A 19291-nucleotide genomic window follows, 5' to 3' on the forward strand; every position below is an offset into this window, starting at 1 on the left:
AAAACATTCTCGGATTTGGATCTAGATTTGGATCTTCACCAAAATTGAATCAATTTGTCCTTGTCACACACGCAATCTGTCCACCAAGATTTGTCCATAACTTTTTTGAGATATCCTCAGACAAACAGATGGGTGAAGACATAACCGACGTCCACCTTCGGTGGCGGAGGTACGAAAAGTTGGATGAAGGAAGAAATTTCCACAGGGCATTACCATGGATCATGATGTGAAGGATTGTTTTATGAGCCTGTTATTTTTCAAGCTTCAGTGTACTGCATTATTATTATTTTTTGGAAAGTGTGGTGTCCTCACCCAATGATTGTGCAATGTAGTGGATTTAAACTCTAAGTTGCTGGCTTTTATGTAGACGAGCAGAGTTCCCGCCCTGTGGGCGATCTTATTCCAAGCATGCAACACGTTCTTCGACTGCATACTTTTATTTGGGTGGTGTGTAGGTAATTGACAGCTATTGACACCCCCACGACCACCGGCAAAGATTAAAACACCCCGATGCATTAATTGGGGTCATGCTGATCCTCTGTAGCAAGTCTGGATGGAATTGGCCCAGAACTGTCGGAGTAGCAGCCCGACAAATATACGCACAAACATCGGTCTGTGAATTCTAGTAAGGATCCCTGCTTGGCAACTGCAGAGCAACAATGAAAAAAATCAAATCGTTATTCTTTCTAAGCACCATTTTAACATTTGATTTTGGGGAGATTGAAATGTTTTGATAAATTAAACTTGTGCGTGCGTGTTTTAATGTGTGGACCGACCAGCGTTGTACTACTACATGTTGCGTGTTTTGCAGCGTTGCTGGTAAAATATAGGATTGCTTGTTAATTCATCGTTTTGTTTGTTTGTTTGTTTGTTTTCAGATCCCTGTCAGCCCTATCAGGATACCACAACAGCGTGATGGCACCCATGAAGATGCGCTCAGAGTCACAAAGTGGTATGCGGTTGTACAGCAGCAGTCCGACACGCAATGATAAGGAAGTCTCCATCAGCTCCTTCTATTACAAGGAGAGGGTGAGGAGCAGCAGGGAAAGTGCTTGAACATAGTTTTTTAATCATGGTTTTCCTTCAATTTTATGTTGAAGTACAATATCCAAAGATAAAAGCCTTCCTTTTGCTTTTTTCCCAAATGAGAATTGCCTCATCTTTAATACATGTATCTCAGGCAATATCTGTCGCTGTGCCTTGCTTGGGGGTCAAGTGTATTTCTTGCTCATCGTTTGGGCATATTTTTGTTTCCTTGTCTCACAATGTTATCTCGGGTCATCACAACCTCTAGCAGCACAGCCAGAAGCAAAAGAGAGAACACATGAAAGATGTACTGATTGCCATTCGTTACATCTTGCGGAACTGTTTTGTTTGTGATGCCTCAATGGTAATCTGTTGCTGACTCTTCTTTGAGCTTTTTTGCGAAAGTTGTTTTTTATTTGTTTGTTTCCTTTTCTTTTATTGAAATAATAATCTGAGCCATGACCGACTCCTGTTGCTAATATGCTTCAAGGTTTTGAGAGAATGACCTTGATTGATTGATTTTTCTTTGTCGTGAAAATCTGAATGGGATCCCACCAGGTCCTGGCAAATTTCAAATCGGCCAACTTCACCGATCAGTTTGTTTATTTCGATAATTGCTGCTAAAAATGTTGCAGAAAATGCGCCGGAGCAAGGTGAGGCGGGAAGCAGGTGATGTGGGAACTCGCTGTATGAAGGCTGCTGGGAAGGTAGTCGTGCAGGACATATCATGCCTGCTGCCCATCCACCGACAATTGGCTGAGCTATACATGTAAGTACCCGTCACCCAGCCCACTTGAGCTCCAGAGTTATCATTTCCATCAAGAGTAGGTTTACCACGGATGTGGTAGATACAATTCGAACAATAAATCCTCAACTGAAACGGGTCGCTGATCCGAATACCCATACAGGCCGACATGGACCACCACTCGCTAGCTTATTCTGTAGTCTTAAAAGAATACATATGACATATTGGAATGTACCACAGACACTGTAGCTGCCTTGTTACATGATGCTGAGCGTCTTTCAGTCTGGATGTGAACCATGTGCAGGAGATGTGCCTTGCAAATACAGCAGCTGCAGCTTCCGTGGGACGCAGGGATCTTGTGCAGGTCAGTGACATGCTTAAACGGTAGAAAGGTATCCTTCCAAATCCCCCTACCACCACCGCCCGTTTTCCCAAACCTTACTTTTTGCTCTTGGCATATTTTAAAGATGTCACTGTGTTGGGGGAAACTCACTAAGTTATTCACTTAAGTCTGCTATCTGTTAATTTGAGAACACGATGTTTTACAAACTGCAATTTTGTATGAAGAGCCCCCCTTTTTGGTCGTGATCTCTAAATGTCAGTCGGTTGCAAGGAAATGGTAAAATTGCTGTGCACTCGTTATCTCTGCAATGCAAAGTCACAGCTGAAATTTTGTACATGTACTTTATGAAGACCTTTATCTCTACAGCTTATGTTTTGAAGTTGGTTGTTCGATTTCTGTCACAAGGAGTACAAAACCAAAATTTACAAACGACATTTTTAATTGGTCCCTTCCAGTGTGACCACTCCTTGGCTTTTTTCACAAGATCTTGGCTATTCGTTGTTCACCTTGGCGTTTTGGTTTTCTATAGGTTTTCATCACTATCATCACTTTTCCGAAACCTTGTGAATTATTGGCTTTTTTCATTGGCTCACCTTGCCATTTATGAAAATGAGGAGTGGTCACACTGGCCCCCTACCTGTTTCACTGAGGGGACTATAGGTTTGCTGTTGGTCTGTCCATCTCACCTGTAGTTTTTCAGACTCCCCCCCTCCCCCCCCACAATACCCATTAACATATTAAACTGAAACTTGTTACATGGTTTGTTTTTTTATAAGTTACAGAACAAGTTCGAGTGTCAGGGCGTTTCATCAAATTTCACAGTTATGTCCTTTTTAGACTTGGAAAATATATTAAACATGGGTTAGTGTTCAGCTGCCCTGACTCCACCCCACTGCTTTACACCCATTGGATGGACAGTTGGTCTGACTCCACACCAATAAAATCTGGACCAACATCCGGGCCTGAGGAGCAGCATAGATTCTCAGGCCCGGATGTTGGTCCATGGCTCAGTGCAATTGGAATGATCCCAGGGATATAAACATGATGTATTATACATGCACATAAGCTGAACACATGGTTTTGCTTCATGTATGTACATCGGGTTATTTTTATTATTTTAGGCACCAGTTGTACACCACCCAAATTAAGGGATGCGTTTCCTGGTGTGAAAAGTCTGGCTAAAACCGAAGTCACGCACAAAAACCTTCATTTATTTCGCTTTTGTTTAAATAGCATAATTAAAGGGCATCCATGGATGGCCTATGCCTGGTGTTGGCTTAATGGCTGGAGTGGTGGGCTTGGAATCCTAGGGTCCTGAGTTCAAATCCCGCTTGGCTGTTGAATTAATACCAGGTGGGGTTGACTCGGCCTGTCATCCTTCTGAGGTCGGCAAAAATGAGTACCAGCTTGCTGATATCCTGTGTCGGAGAGGCGACCCATCTAGGGTTGTGCCCAATCGCCCAGGAGACTGCTTCGGCAGCACCAACGCTCTGAACAGCGTGTGGTCCCGATGGATGGATGGATGGATTAATCTATTAATTATTCATTTTTCTCTTTATTTACTTAATTTGCAAAAGTTACAGGTTCAGATGAAACTGTGGTGGTTTAGGTATGCTATTAGCCAATTGATGAATAAATTAATTATTTTACGTTTATTTATTTATTTATTTTAGTTGTGCAATGAATCAATAAATTATTAAGCCTGGTGTTGGCTCAGTGGTTAGAGTGGCGGCTTGGGATCCGAGGGTCCTGAGTTCAAACCCCGTCGGCCGCTGAATTAATACACCAGGGGGTTGACTCAACCTGTCATCCTTCCGAGGTCGGCGAAATGAGTACCAGTTCCAGTGTGTGTCTGGTAGAGGGGTACTGCATCAGCAACACAGTTGCGCTTCAAGAAATGATAGCTACCCTGGCAGCCAAGCTGCCATACGACCAACACAATAAATTATTGTACACCACTCCCTCCCAATTCCATCTCCATGTGCTGCATGGCGGCAATCGCTGGGTGCCGAAGGTGCCTCAGCATTGTCGTGCACTGGATGTTATTTATTTATTTGGCATGGTGGCAGTGGACTTTGAATGTAGGACATTGGGAGACATCAGTGTACTTTACATGAATGACAAGGAACAGACAATGGAATCCACTTTTCCATGAAAACTCCAAATCCACTTTTTTATTATTATTCTTTTTTTTTAATATATCTTATTTTTTTTAAACACAAGATCTTGGCTTATTAAAGAGTAAAGTGACAAATGGAAAAAATGGCAATGTTCTGACATGAGGGAAGTGGGGCAACAGTTGTGTACAAGCCTGGGAGTAAACAGGAAAAGGGAGAGGAGAGGAGCAATCGGTAACTTACAAGTAACAGGGTTGCATTATATTGGATTAATGGGGATAGAAGAAAAAATTCAGGTGTGGTTGTGGATGACGTGAGGTGGAGTTGCAATTCTTGCGTTTGAAGCCATGGAGGAAATAGTGAGATTGAACTGCCTTCGAAGACAGTTCCAGGAACAAATGGAGCAAAAGAGCTGAGGTGTGTGGTAACGCTGCATTTTGGGAGTTTAACCAGAAGGGGATTACTGGAAGAATGTGTGCATCTTGGAGGAGCTGGGCAGTGTCCGAGAGGCGGCAAGAAACAGAGGCCGTGCCCTCTCTGATGAAAGAGCAACAGACCTTGTGCTTTGGCATTACTGTGGGAGATGCTAATAATCTTGAGGGCTTTGTATTATACAGAATACAGGAGTGACATATGTGACACTGTAGTTCCAACCCAGAGGGGAGAGCAGCACGATTGAGCTATGGTCAAAAAGCCTTTGTAGACTGTAGATACGAGTACCGCGGACAAGGGAGGAGGCCATTTGTCCCATCATGCCTGCACACTCTATCAATACCACATTAATTCAATCTATCAGTTTCTCGACTTGCTTTCACTCGGCAGGAGTGTGGAGAACATTTTAGGATTTTTGCTGGGGGTGGGGAAGGTATAGGTTAAATAATGACAAACATCGTGACAGCTCCTTCACCCTTTGATGAGACATCTCGTATACGGGTAGTGGACAAACAAAAATGAAAACACCTGGGTAAGTGAGAGACGCCAAGCAATGGCTTCCACACAGGTATGGCCCATGTGTTAATTTTGCAAATAACATCACAGCATGCTTGGGGTCATGGATAAAAATACTGCACAGGCCTGGTTGCCTATAATTATGGTGAGAATGGCTACAAGAGGAGACCCCCCCCCATCCTCCCCCTCCCCAAATGTCCCCATGCACAGAACATGTGTGGTTGCCCAATGGCTTGATGAGCATGACACTGATGTTATCCATATGTCATGGCCTTCTCAGTCACCAGATCTGAACCAATCGAGCATTTATGGAATATTCTGGAATGACGCCTGAGATAACGTTTTCCACCTCCATCAAAGAGATGTGGGTTGATCGACTTTCTCCTGGAGGAATGGTGCCGAATCCCTCATGCAAAATTCCAGATGCTGGTGGACTCCATGCCATGTCACATACAGCCGTACTGGCTGCATGCGGTGGCCCAATTCCCTATTAAGTGACTTTACATTGCTGTTTCCAGTTCTGTCCACTACCTGTGCATCACAATAACTACACATTAATACATTTCCATATCGAAGCTCCCAACCAGTCCTGCCAATTTCCATGTACCCCTCTATCCACAATGCTTCCATGTACCTTTGTAATTCTAATTGAACACTAACTACTGTTTCTGCTTCTGTTGCTACCACTTTTACAGGGAGACCATTACATACATTAAGAAGTACTCTGAGTGAAAGACCCCTGCATTAATACTGTCATAACTCTCAGGCAGCTCCTGGTTCTGTCAATTCTGCTAAAAAAAAAAAACAATAAAACTTCTGCATAGTTCTGATCTTTGAAGGGATGACCTGGAACAATGGAGGAAGCCCAATCTGTGGCTGTGGAGGCCAACTTAGCTAAATTGTTGGCTCAGGAGAGGTCATGGTTGATGGTGCGGTCTCGAAGTTCAATAGACTGAACTTCTTCCATTAGCTGACCATGGACATTGGTGGGTTTGTTACTTTGACGATCCTTCTGGAGCGACAGGATAAAACTGATATTTTCCAGGATTGAAGGACGTGTTCCATTTTTCAGACCAGCATCTAACCAATTCCAGATCAGCAGAGACACAGCTGCAGTCTGCCTATCAGCGGGATGAGGTACTGTATGACAATGTGAAGTCCTCTGCAAAAACGAAGACTTTTGCAGAGCATCAGCAGGGTGGTAGTTCATGTAGATGAGGAATAACACTGGGTCCAAGTCACTGCCTTTGGGATATTGCATGGCATTTAAACCTGGGATTGTGGTGAACCAATACTATGAATCTCAACACTTTACCATTTAAACTGAAACACACACACACGAAAATATAGATGAAACCCTAATGTTCAGTTTGCATGTCGATCCACAGGTGTGGTCTCTTGCTGCAGCCTCGACGAGCTCTTTCCTGGCACCTAGTATCAACCCGGATGTTGAAACACCTTGGGCAGCACACCCTTTCGGCCGTGGTCTGCTTAAATCCTTGTACGTAAGGCTGATCTGATAATGGGAATATTGCATTGTAACATACTTCTACAATGATGAAATATTGTAGAATCTCCTTTGTTTTTTTCTGGAGAATTGAAGGAAAGGTCTGAGTAGCCGCAATACATTGTTTTATTTGTAGGTCTTCCTTGGACACACGTGAGATGCACTCTCAACCATTTTTTTTGTTGATGGGATATAAATCAATAAAGTTGGATTGCAATTAAAAACATGTCTGTGATCTGCCAAAAAACTCTAATTTGATCATCTGGGTTGAATACACCCCACCTCTCCATCTCCCATCCCCAGGTGTGTCATAATCCTCATAGTTCGAAATGGTCAAAAAACCTGCCTTTGTATTTAATAAAGTGCCTGATTTTCTTCTAGATCACATGATAGTCTCACCATTGATTTGATTGGATAAATCTCCACTACATTTGAGTGCAATTTCAGGCTAGTTTTTGAGCTGGAATCACAAATAATATGAACCACATTGGTACTAATATCCCACCAAAATCTGTCACAAAAAATATCATGAACCACATTGGTACTAAAATCCCACCAAAATCTGTCACGAAAAAGCAATATTTTGGCATAAAATTAGACCATCGTGCTGCAATAAATTGTTCTGAGCAAAAGGCTAACTAATGAGGGATATAGGAACAATGAAGAGGGAAGGAGACGTGTTGGGAAGGAAGAGGGGAAATGTTGGCCAATTTTCATGCAAATGTCAATCTGGCAACTCTTCAACAACAACAAAAAAACACCTCCGCCTCCCCCTCTCAAATCTGTCTATCCCATCTTTGCTCCAAGTCCCTCCCCCAAACTCCAAAGCCTCATCATCTCCCTTCCGAAGTTGTTCCATCTTTACTCTCATCCTTTTCCCACTCATAAAAGCAAACGGGCATTTCCATATCGAAATATGCAATGCTTCCTGCTCCCTGATCATGATTTCACCGACTTAACAGAAACCCGTCAATTTTTAGAGAAAATCGTCAGATATAATGCCAAACCTGCGTAACCTCCACAGTAAATGCACTGCTTTAGAGAAAGGGCAATTCTGAAGGGTCCTAAAGGGTAAAATATAGAACTTGTGGGTGGAGTTTAGTGAACTGTCCAACCAATGAGTGAAACTCGTTTGCATGCACGGCTCCTTTTATCGATATATTTTATAAATACCTTTAACAACACAATTTAGTGTTTTTGGTATGACTCGGCTGGGGTTTGACCCGCCAATCTTCCAGAGTCCGAGCGACCGCGTCTAACCATTTACACCACAACAGTCTAACCTCACTTTTATTTGAATTTGTTCAAACGTGGCAGGGGTGCTGCTGTTTACCATTTAAATTGTACACACTGAAAGATCAAGGACCAGTCTGGGAGAATATCTGAGTACAAACTGTATTTTATCCATATTTTGTTCCCCATATTTTCAGTTTTTTTGTTTGTTTGTTTTTTTGTTTTGTTTTGAACACCGCTGCTTCCCAATTCCATATCAAGGTGATGCACGACATAATTGCCAGGCACCGAAGGGAGTACTCCGTTTTCACTCCGTTTTCTTGTTTTTGTTTGTTTGTTCGGGCGATTATCCCAGCCATCCTTTAAACTGGGAAGCTGAAATTTGGGGACAAAAGTGAAGGTGTGCTTTGGCAAAAACAGTATTTTATCTATTTTTTTTGATTGATTGATTAATAACTTAATTATTTTATTTCTCATCCTGGCACAGCCATATTTTCAGCTCTGAAGCTGATCTTTGGACATGACAGTGACCAAGTGATTTGGCTATAAAGGGTATTTATGATTTATTGATTAATTAATCGATTAATTATTCATTTTTCAATTACTTACTTTTCAAAAAGTTACAGATTCGGATGAAATGGTGGAGGTTTCAGTATGTTATTTGGCATTTTATTGAGAAATTATTTTACGATTAGTATTTACTTATTTTAATGAAATTAATCAATCAATTATTGTAGACCGCTCCCTCCCAATTCTGACTCTATGCACTGCAAGGCGGCATTGCCGGCCACCAAAGATGCCCCAGCAATGTCGTGCACTGAAGGACTTATTTATTTATTTGGCATGGGGGCGGTGTACTTTGAATGTTCCACTACTTTATTTTTTATTTGGATTGCAACACATTGTAAAAATTTCATAATTCTCTTCTACCTTACTACATATGATTGAGCACCAAATAAATTATTTGGGAGATTTTATTTTTTGGCCATTGTGAGAGGGAAAGCTATTTTGGAGGTGGGGTATTTTGTTGTTGTCACGTATTTGTTTGTTTTAATGGTGGGAGGGGGTGGGTGTGAGGAGTCGGGTGAAGCGTCACGGGGGATTGATGGTGTCGACAAACTGTCAAAAAGGACGTATTTTGTGTATGGCCCCTTGCTACAACAATAAGATGCAGTGTCATTATTATTAAAGAGCTGATTTCCTTTTTTTTGCTACCTAGTTTGGATTTGATTAATCACCCAACTCTACCTTCAACCTGGTCATTTCACAGCAGGGTGTCACTTCAGTGAGTCTTTTAGAGGAGATAAGTCTGCTTGACTTCATCTGTGGATGTTAGGTCCCACAATACCTTTCAAAATAGAGCTGGCCATTGTGAAATCCTAAATTCCTGTCTTTTTTTTTGGAGGGGGGGTGGGGGTGTGAGGGTGAGGTGGGAGCACCTCAGAAGATGCCAGAGGTGCACCCCCCATAAATGATGCAAACCAACAGCCAGGTGCTGCATGTGGATGAATTATTATTGAGGAAAAAAATCACCAAACAGATCAACAGTTTGAACATTTAAAACCACCAATGGTTTTATGGCTATGAACATTTAAAACTAGAATATGGAATTGTAGTACATGGTTATGAAAATGTCCATTGTATTTGTAGTCAATCGAATAATTACATTTTCATAGAACATTGAATCTGTCTTTCCTGTCTTCCTAATTACAAACCCCAGTTGTTCCTCCTTCTCCTACTGTTACAACTGCTGCCTACCACTCTGGGGCTTCCTTTGGCCTTTGTAAGCTTCTAATGGGCTCCCTTCGGGATTTGTATTCTTAATATAACTGCCATACTTTCCACCGGCTGTTGCCCTACTCTCAGGCTTGCCCACTACAGCTGCATGCACGATGTGCAGACACTTGCAATGCTTTGCTGCACATTCGACGCTCAGCAGAAACTGCATGACCAGCCTCAAGACCAGTCATTGAGTTCCCACCTTGCAGTTCCAGTAAGTTGCTCATCGTGTCTGCTGATATCTGTAAGACATTTGATACAACACAGTAAGTAGATTCTCAACAACAAATTTCTCTTTTCATTCACATTCTTTTAATCCATTTAAAAAGCATCTTTATAACCATTACCAAGCAGAGTCAAGTGTCCGTCGACATATCAAGTACACAAAACAGAATTTGGGGTGGGTGTGAGAGAGGCAGGGGAGATGGTTGTGAGTTGGAGCAAGAGAAAAGGGAAGTGCATTGGGAATGTAAGATTAATGAAAGGACAATTTTGTTTATATTCTGCATATGTGGATGGCTCCTTGTATCGTTGACCCTTTTATTAGGTTGCATCAGTGATTGGAATTTAATCCATAATCACCTATTATTTATTTATTTTAATTGTGCTTTTGGTCATCACAAAGTGAAAGGTGAGGGATTAAATAATTGAGTGTTTAACTTCATGTGGCATCCTTATTTTCTGAAGGACTTTTGAAATAATCTACATCATAAAGCAGGAAGTGGCTAACTTCTTCAGTTTTTTTAATTTTTTTTAATTTTTTGCTGGTTTCAATCAATGGATTTGAACCTGCAATCAGATTACAATAGCGTAGCTTAGCCTGTTGAGCCAATCTGAAACCCTCTGTCCCGATGTTTGTTGTTAGATTTGGGATTGTTAATACCACCTTATGAGTATATGTAATGTCAGATTTTGCTTATCATTGTTTTGGTTGTACCACTTGGATTGATTTTGAGTGTAAAAATCACAGATTTTAACCCATATATGTTAACAGATGATCAATTTGTAGAAGTGGAATGAAGGGTAAAGAGGAAGGAGAGGATCTGCAGATAGAAGGGGGAAGTGCAGTCTCTAAACGTGTTAAAATGAAGTTCGTCGTTTGATCATTTATAGCCCTTGCAGCACATGAAGACGAGACTAGGTTACTTGAGTAAGACTGATACAGGATGTTGGGCATGTCGTACTGTGATTGTGTTGTTGATGCATTCTCGTCTCGCCACAGTTGAGTAGGGCAACATTTCTTACTAAATTGACCAAATTTTTTTTTATTATTTTTCTGCATGATGTTAAGTTGTATGGTAGACTTTTATACCTGATTATTCTTCTGCATTATCCGTGTTATTTATATGCAGCCTGTGGCTGCTTGGTCGCATCATTTTATGGGGGTACGGCTATGCCGCTGATGCATTGCCCCGTTACCAGCACGCTGGTACTTTATTTCGCTGATATCAGAAGGCTAACAGGCCAAGTCAACCCATCTCATGTTAATTCAATAGCATGATCAGTGCTTGAACTCAAACCCCTAAGGTCTTAAACCATCCACCCAAACCGTTAAACCAACACCAGGCTTGTATTATAATACAAGCCTGGTGTTGGATAATTATCCGTGTTAATGGAGTTAATCGGAGTCAAAATTTAAATTCCTAACACCCGACCCCCGACTTCCACCCCTTGACATACGGGGTGTGGAAGAGGCCATCATACAGTACTTCCCATTACTTGCCACATCCCATAACTCATTACCAACTCAATCCCACCCAGAGAAAAGACTTGTTTTGCGGCAGGTTGGGTTGGACAACCGTCTCTGGGAAGAAACCTAGAAAGTAAAAATGAAATTAAGTACTGTTGGACCCCGCTATTCGTGGGAGATACATTCCTGGAAAATGCCGTGAATGTAGGGGCATTGGTTAATTTATTATTTTATTTTAACATTGTGTAGGCTCGTGGAAGGGTGATTTACACAGAACAATTCATGACGCAACATAACATAACATAAAGCGAACAGCAGGGGAAAGGGGAAACGCCAACAGTAGGGCGGAGGGAGAAAGTAATCGGAGATCAACAAACAATGGATGCAGGTAACGATGAGCGGGAAGGGAAAATGCAAAAGGTGGACAATATGGATACATTAGCAAAATTGTTTTTGAACAGTTTGTGATTTTTGTCAAGGTTTGAGGAGAAGGAAGTGGCTGCTGCCTGTCTGCCAGAAGAATGAGAGATGTCAGCAGTGTGTGGAGTCAGCAAAGAGAGAGATGATTTTACAGTGTCAGTGAGATCATTGAGGAAGATTAGGAATAATATGGGGCCTAGATACTGCCATTGGGTACTGCATCCTTAACAGGGAGAGGAGATGAAAGGGTTCCGTTGAGAGCCACATGTCTCCGAGAGTAGAGGAAGTCAGTAATCCAAGAGTGGAGTTTGCCTTGGATTCCATAGGCAGACACAGCTTGAAGAGCAAGGCAGGATGCCAGATTGTATCAAATGCCCCAGATATGTCCAGAGAGATGGCCCTGATCTTATGTCTGATATTGAGGGCTTCCATCCATTGTTGGGAGAGTAGAGGCAGCATGTCCAATGTAGAGTGACCAGGTCTGAATCCAAGCTAATCATCTGAGATGAGGCTGTTGGAGAAAAGGAATGATTTAATGTCAACTGGGTTGATGGATTCCGTGACCTTGCTGATGATTAGAAGTAAGCTAATTGGGTTGTAGATAAGGTGATCTGATTTTGCATCTTTTTCTGTCAATGCTGTGATGTTGGCTGATTTCCAATTTCCCAGGTGGATACAAGAGACCATTTCTGAGGTGTTAAAAAATAAATATACGCGAAGCGCCAAAGTCGAAAGCAGGTCTCACTTTATGACCCATGAATACAAGGGGTCCGCGAATAGCGGGTTCCGACTATATGTTAAATAGTTTGAGAACATAAACAGTATTGATAGAGCAAATTAATTTGGACCTCAAAAACCAAACGGTGCATTGGCATCGTCAGTTTAAAATGCTCCACCTGTCTGAGTGTGTCGTGTTTTGAGATCTTCTCTTCAATGTAATGTTTATCCGACTTATTTTGCAGAGTATTGTTACATCTGGCTCATTCTCCAACACCTCAGATGGCGGATGGAATCTTGGTATGAAGTTTTCTTCACTGATTACCTTCACAAACTTTGTTGCGAAGGTTATGTTTTGATCGCTGTGTATTTATTTATTTGTGAATATGTGTGTTTGTTTGTTTGTTTGTTTGTTATTCGCATAACTCCAAAAGTATTGAACTGAATCGCAGTAAATTTGGTGGGATGATTGGTTATTATCCGAGGACCATTTGATTAGATGTTGGGAGCGATCGGGTCAAAGGTCAAGGTCAAGGTCATGACAAGGTCAAAATCGTCTTTTTACCATAGCGCGGTAAATTTGTATCCAATTTGCATGCAACTAATGCCAAAATGTTCAGAATTCAATGCCCCATCTTGTGATATGTGACATGACACAATGACGTCATAACCCTTATTAGCGGTTGGGAGTCAAAGGTCAGGGGGGGTCACGACATTGCAAAATGTGCGGTTTTAGTCATAACACGGTTAATTGTTATCCCATTTGCATGAAACCAACACCAAAATGTTGACTGTTCTGTTCCCCACACTCTAATACCAATTACAAAATTAAGAGTACAAAGGTCAAGGTCGAGGTCATGAAAAGGTCAAAATCATCATTTTGCCATAGTACGGTCGATTTTTATCCAATTTGCATGCGACCAATGCCAAAATGTTGTGAATTCAATGCCCAATCTTGTGATATACGATATGACACAGGAAATTTAATGTTTTTAAGCCATCATAACACATGAGATGGCAGATGTGGTATGGGATTAAATACCCTCATCAACGGTTTCTGGGGGGGGGGGGCAAAATGTAGCGTTGGCGAAGGGGTATGCGCTCTACTGAGTGCCCGTTCTAGTTTGACATGTTTTGCACGATATGGCAAATTGTTAAGTTGAAATTAACAGTCTGTTGTTACCTCTTTCACCTTTAGGCCGTGAGCAGGACCAGGGGCCTTGGTGCGAGTCCACAGAGGATTCACGCTGTGCAGAACAAAGGCCCATTGTCTCACATGACCGCGAGCGTGAACTCCACGATAAGAACAAGTGGTACATTACTTTATCATTCGTTCATTAAGAAATGTTTCAATAAGTCTGTTTATTTATTGTTTTTTTTTGGTCCCTCACCCCTCTGACGAGGTCAGAGCGGGGAACATTAAAATGAGCTCCGTCCAACTGACTGATCATCCGCCCATGTACTTTTCATGTGTGCAATATTTAAAAAAACCGTTGAACATTTAGCTTTCATATTGCAGATGTTTATTCCTCATGACATTATCTCAAACTGATTAGATCATGGCTGTGATTGGCTGAATTATGTTGCCATGGTAACCATCTCAATAACTTGTCTTGTGTATGTGATATTTCAAAAATCGTTCAGGATTTAGCTTTCATATTACACAGATATATTCTTCATACCATCCAAAAAGGTGGGGAACCTCAAGTATCAGCTCCTTGTTAATCACCATTATCGTTTGAGGTTTGTTCGTCTTTTGCAGTGTTTTCTGCAAATTATAAAGAGTATAACTTTATACTGTGTAAGCTCATGTTTATGAATAAGATTGGCTGTGCATAAAGGAAATGAGGTTTGAGTCACCTATGCATTACACAAATGGATGGGAATGGGGTTGGTGTGGGAAGGATTTATAAACATTTGAGAAAAGAAAGTGGAGAGGAAAGATTGAGAAAGTTGTGGAGTAAAGGGAAGAAAGGTGGGAACCACAGGCCATTACCATGGATTACTATCCAAAAGTCATGGTCAAGACATTTCCATAAGTTGATAGTCAAGGCTTCATCAGCATAAAATTGAAATTGTTAATACAGTAACTGTATTGCGCTTTTCGCATAGTCCTAAAAGCTGAACGACACAAGAAATGGAAGTGTATTGTCGTCACTGAAACTCTTCCTGCCAAATGTGGAAATGTTTGTGGCATATAATTATGGGCTGTGATCAAATAATTTGCCTATTCTGGCATATGTAATAAGTAGATGGTACACATGTTTGTACTGATTACACACCAAGTTTAAACAATGCCAAGAAAGTCTTTGGCCAACTCTGGCCCAAACATTCTTTAGTTAAAATGCAGTTTTCAGCATTCCAGTAAAGGGCAATTCAAAGGTTAAATAATCTTCAAGCTCTCAGGATAAATGAATGAACATGTGATTATAATGAAGTGGATCTCAAATGTCAAACCAAATACTAACACTGCTATCCTGGGGAGATGTATCGGTACCCGTGTAATTAATTACCCGACAGGAAGCCCGTGGTGAACTGTTGAGCCTGAGCTGTTTTGTGCACATGACGTTATTTTTTAGCCACTGAAATGAATGTGTTAAGGTCTTGGCAGTTTTCACGATCAATCTGGATCTCTGTTCACCCTACCGTGTTCTCAAAAGTATTGGGAGAGCACACCCAAACTTGAAATTAACCCACACAACCTGTGTGCGCTTTACAAAAGTCTCTCACTGTGATGTCGAGGGTTATGTTGAACGACCAACTTTGATGGAACACTACAATAAGTGTCCTTCCCATTCTTGCAAAGTGGTCTGACAGGACAGCACAGAGGTGGTACAGTCGCCGTTGATGTGTTTAACCTGGATTAAAAATCTGACCTAATTTGGATTAAAATATATATAAATTGTTGAACAGGTGCTGTATCTGTGTGTGTTGTCCTTCGGATGGGAAGTTAACCCTGGGACTTTTAACTCGAGGCTTTCCGAGTGTCCCAAACTCAAACCTAAACCAAAGGGACATCTCTGCTGCCTGAGGTCCAGAGGCAAGAGCACAGTCCAACACTGAACTTGCCCTTCCGCTGAATGATTGTCAACTGACATTTGGTATAAAGAAATTGAACATTTGGGTGCAAATTGATGTTCCATTAATTTTGGCAACTGTATTAGCCACTAGCAAATACAACCCGTCGCTTCGCTGACAGGAGTATTAAGAAGGTGGGAGAGCGGGGGCTCACCACACGTTGCTATACATTCCGGAAGGGGAGAGGGAGTGAGGAGGTGTTCTGGACATGTTTGATAGGGGGACCTGAAGGAAAGTGGTGGGGAGGTGGGAGAATGGTCCCCTTATGTCGGAATTCGTACAGGATTGAACAAAATTGAGTATGTTAAAACAGCACGTTCATACGGGTCATACTAAACACCGCCCAAAGACGTCCTTGGGAGGTGGAGGGGCTTTGGGAAGAGGTAAGCATGAGAAGGGCGTTTTCCTTCAATTGTCAAAAAAGGCACGCCAGTGTCTGTGCCTTTATTTGATTTCCACACATACGATAAGCTCTGGAATCCCTTGATCTGAGACGAATTGTGGAATTGATCCGAGCAGCAATTCCGACTGCTTTAAAAAAAAATATATATATTTTAACTTTCATTTGTCCAATTCACGGATTCTTCGACACCCCTTCTCTCCTCGACCTCTGGAGAGTTGTATGATGATGGAGGGTGGAGGGGGTTTGGGAAGAGGATAGCATGAGGGGAGGAAAAGGGAGACAGCATAAGGGTAAGGGAAAGAAGCACAAGTGAAGGGTAGCCAGCGTCGGGGGGGGGAGGAGAGGGGAGGCAGCGTACCAGTGCGTTACTGGGGCGATAAAATGCGCCCAAACAGGAACGTTTTATTTCTAACTGCCATATTCGATATAAAATCGGGCGGGAGCATTTAAGAATTAAAACCCATGCTATCTACCTGGCAAAGTCCTGCTTGCATGCACCCACCCCCCTCCAATACGAGTTGCTCCAACCTCCTTGTGGTCCATGCTAACCGTGCATACGCATCGGTGATATTCTCTTCCTTTCACTTGCACACATGCATGGATTTCCTCACACCTGTACTGCACAGTGGCATCTCCCGCGTGGCTTCGATGCCACAGCACATCTGCACCCATGTGCAGGAGCACCTGGGTCACGAGACCGCGACATAACCTCCTCCACAGCGCCACTGGTCCAGCTGCGAGTTGGAGTTCGAGTTCAGATCGCGCCTGGGAAACCTGTGCACCGCACACATAATAAAGCATGCAGGCATGCGCACATCCCACAGAGTCATTTGTACCATGTCTGTGTGCTGTGCTGTCTCCATACCTCTTCATTTTCAGCAATTGCTGACTGCATCCTTGGTGGATTTGCAACGATTATTATATTTATATTTTGTCATGAAAGCAGGTCGCACAAAATGGTGTAAGGCAAAAAAAAAAATTCCCCTTAACTTGCAGCAACAAATAGTATATTTATATTAATATTTTGTCATGAAAGCAGATCGCATAAGATGGTAAAAAGAAAAGTTTGTTAAAGAATTGCCAATATATAAAATGTAAAAAAGGACCCCTGTGGAGTATCACCATGGCTTGCAAAAGCAGGTTTTCGAGCACGGCGTTGTGCTCAATAACGTTACACTTTCTGCACATTCCTTCATCTTTTCTTCATGAAATATAATCATCTGAACAGTAGAAAAAAATAAAGCTTAATGCTTCGCTTAAATAAATAAACTTGGTTGTATGGAAAAAAAATATATATATATATCACTAATTTGTTGAAATTTTCAGATTTCACTCCAGATTTCGACACATTTAGTCCACAAGATCTAATTCTCAAATGCGATATAATATTTCGATTATATACTTTATTTAGTCTGTGAGAGTAGATAGTGTTTCCAAATCAAGCAGTGTTTGAATGAATAGGCCAAACAAAATGGCAAATTGAGACCCCAGCAAACTGACAGAGGGCTGACCAAGGATGATGTCTTGCTAAAGGATAATTAAATAAGGCCATTAATTATCTTCAAAAGGGGAGTTTAAATTAACCCAAACACCCAATTGTCACTCATGCACTTCCTTGGAGTCCCTTTAGTGCACATGCAAAGTTTGGGGCCCCAGGTTTCATGGTTTAGGTGTGATGGCACGTGCACACACACACACACACACACACACACACACACACACACACACACACACACGTTTAGTAGTATAGATATACCACTGAATTTGTCATGGGCCATTGATCTGGTGCTTGTTTTTTGTTGTTTAATGCAGGCGGACGGGATTTCAGTGGGTATAGAAAAGCAGACGATGAGGTGACAGTGGACAGAAAACTTGGAAGTCTTCAATGAAAAGCATAAGGCGACAAACTTGAATAGACAAATTTTTTAAGCACTTGAACTTGAATAGACAAACTGAAGTTCGTGTGCTACCCTTTGGATCACCACAAAGGAGTCGGTAAGAGAAGAGAACTGATGTTTGAAGTCTCACTTGTCATCCTATTTGGATAATTCCAGTAAGGTCTCAATATGTGGAGGTTGTTATCCTGAAAATGATCGAATACTTGTGAACCGCATTTTCCCAGCATATATCATTTTGGTGGAAATGTGTTGACTGCATAACTGCATTCTACAGAGGAGAGAATAGGTGAATGTGATTGAATAGTTCGTAAGCCTAGATTTGTAAATGTATCAAATGTCTGAGACCTGGTTGGAAAAAAGAAGGAGGCAGAATTTGAGTGGGAGGAGCAAAACTGTGCTATCCAGGAAAGGACTGCAAGGCCACCGTTATGTTATGCCCAGGACAGGTTTTTGCTGATGACTAGGCACCGGAGTTCCAGAGATTGCACCTGTCGCGGAAACAGATATAAATTGTGGTATTTGCCAGCCAGTCCTTATGGAAGGACAAAGTAATGGTTTTGTTTTTTTTTCTGGATTAGACATGTTCTTGGTTAGTGGTTGCTCATTTACTCAAGAATAATGGAAGGGGATATTGCTGCAGCCTTCCTGGCAGATAGATGAGCAGTTGTCCTGCATATGATGTAGTCACCTGTAAAAACTATACAATATATTTTGCAGTGATGGAGAGGTCATAGATTAAGACCATGATTAGTCGCATGATACTACTTTGAGGCATGCCGGCCTTTTGAGTTTAGAAGTGGAGCACCGAGGAGGGGGATAATAGATATCGGGGCCTCAGTTGACCATTTGCAAAGCAGAGCAAAATGCCAGACAAATACCCAGTGAAATGATCTTTAGCCTTGTGTGTCAAAACACACGATGAGGATAAGATGGTAAGTCATGCAACTTTGTTCAAAACTTACTCCAGTCTTTGGTTCAGGTGCTTTAAATTACTTTGGTCTTTGTTACTTGTGCTTACAAAAGTTGTTTGGATAGAGGATTTTATGGGGTACAACTACATGTCTGTGCTGTAGAGACTTGTATGTGATTAGTTTAGCCATTTTTTTTTTTTTTACTCGCGCAGTCACAGCTCTTGCTACGTTGCCTTTCTGAGCCTATCTGATCATCATGACATTTACATTGAAGCAACCCAACAAATGTGGTCTCATTTGGATTGCATGGTGAGCAGGTTGCTGGATCCAGATGACATACTCCAACGCAGCGAGTTCAAAAAGTGCTACGGAGAAATTTTGTATCGCTGGGGCCTCAAGGAGAAGAGGGCTGAGGTGCTGAAGTTCGTGTGCTACCCTTTGGATCACCACAAAGGAGTCGGTAAGAGAAGAGAACT

The 19291-nt window shown here is 41.8% G+C and overlaps 1 protein-coding gene across 6 annotated transcripts in view; it reads left to right on the forward strand.

Moving 5' to 3' along the window:
* Positions 1 to 19291, forward strand: part of WDR59 (WD repeat domain 59) — a 69417-nt gene that overhangs the window by 43223 nt on the left and 6903 nt on the right. For 5 of the 6 annotated variants that reach the window (XM_085888286.1, XM_085888285.1, XM_085888288.1 and 2 more), the window contains 8 exons: positions 879 to 1029; positions 1662 to 1795; positions 2054 to 2135; positions 6568 to 6680; positions 9786 to 9912; positions 12771 to 12825; positions 13724 to 13838; positions 19133 to 19275. In XM_085888286.1, the coding sequence (XP_085744412.1) occupies positions 879 to 1029; positions 1662 to 1795; positions 2054 to 2135; positions 6568 to 6680; positions 9786 to 9912; positions 12771 to 12825; positions 13724 to 13838; positions 19133 to 19275 (920 nt within the window). Of the gene's footprint in view, positions 1 to 878; positions 1030 to 1661; positions 1796 to 2053; positions 2136 to 6567; positions 6681 to 9785; positions 9913 to 12770; positions 12826 to 13723; positions 13839 to 19132; positions 19276 to 19291 lie in introns of those variants that run through there. The other variant, XM_085888290.1, reaches the window with a different exon arrangement.

This window comes from Eptatretus burgeri, chromosome 7 (assembly GCF_056783735.1).
Source record: "Eptatretus burgeri isolate ZD-2024b chromosome 7, Ebu_testis_v1, whole genome shotgun sequence".
Lineage (NCBI taxonomy): Eukaryota > Metazoa > Chordata > Myxini > Myxiniformes > Myxinidae > Eptatretus > Eptatretus burgeri.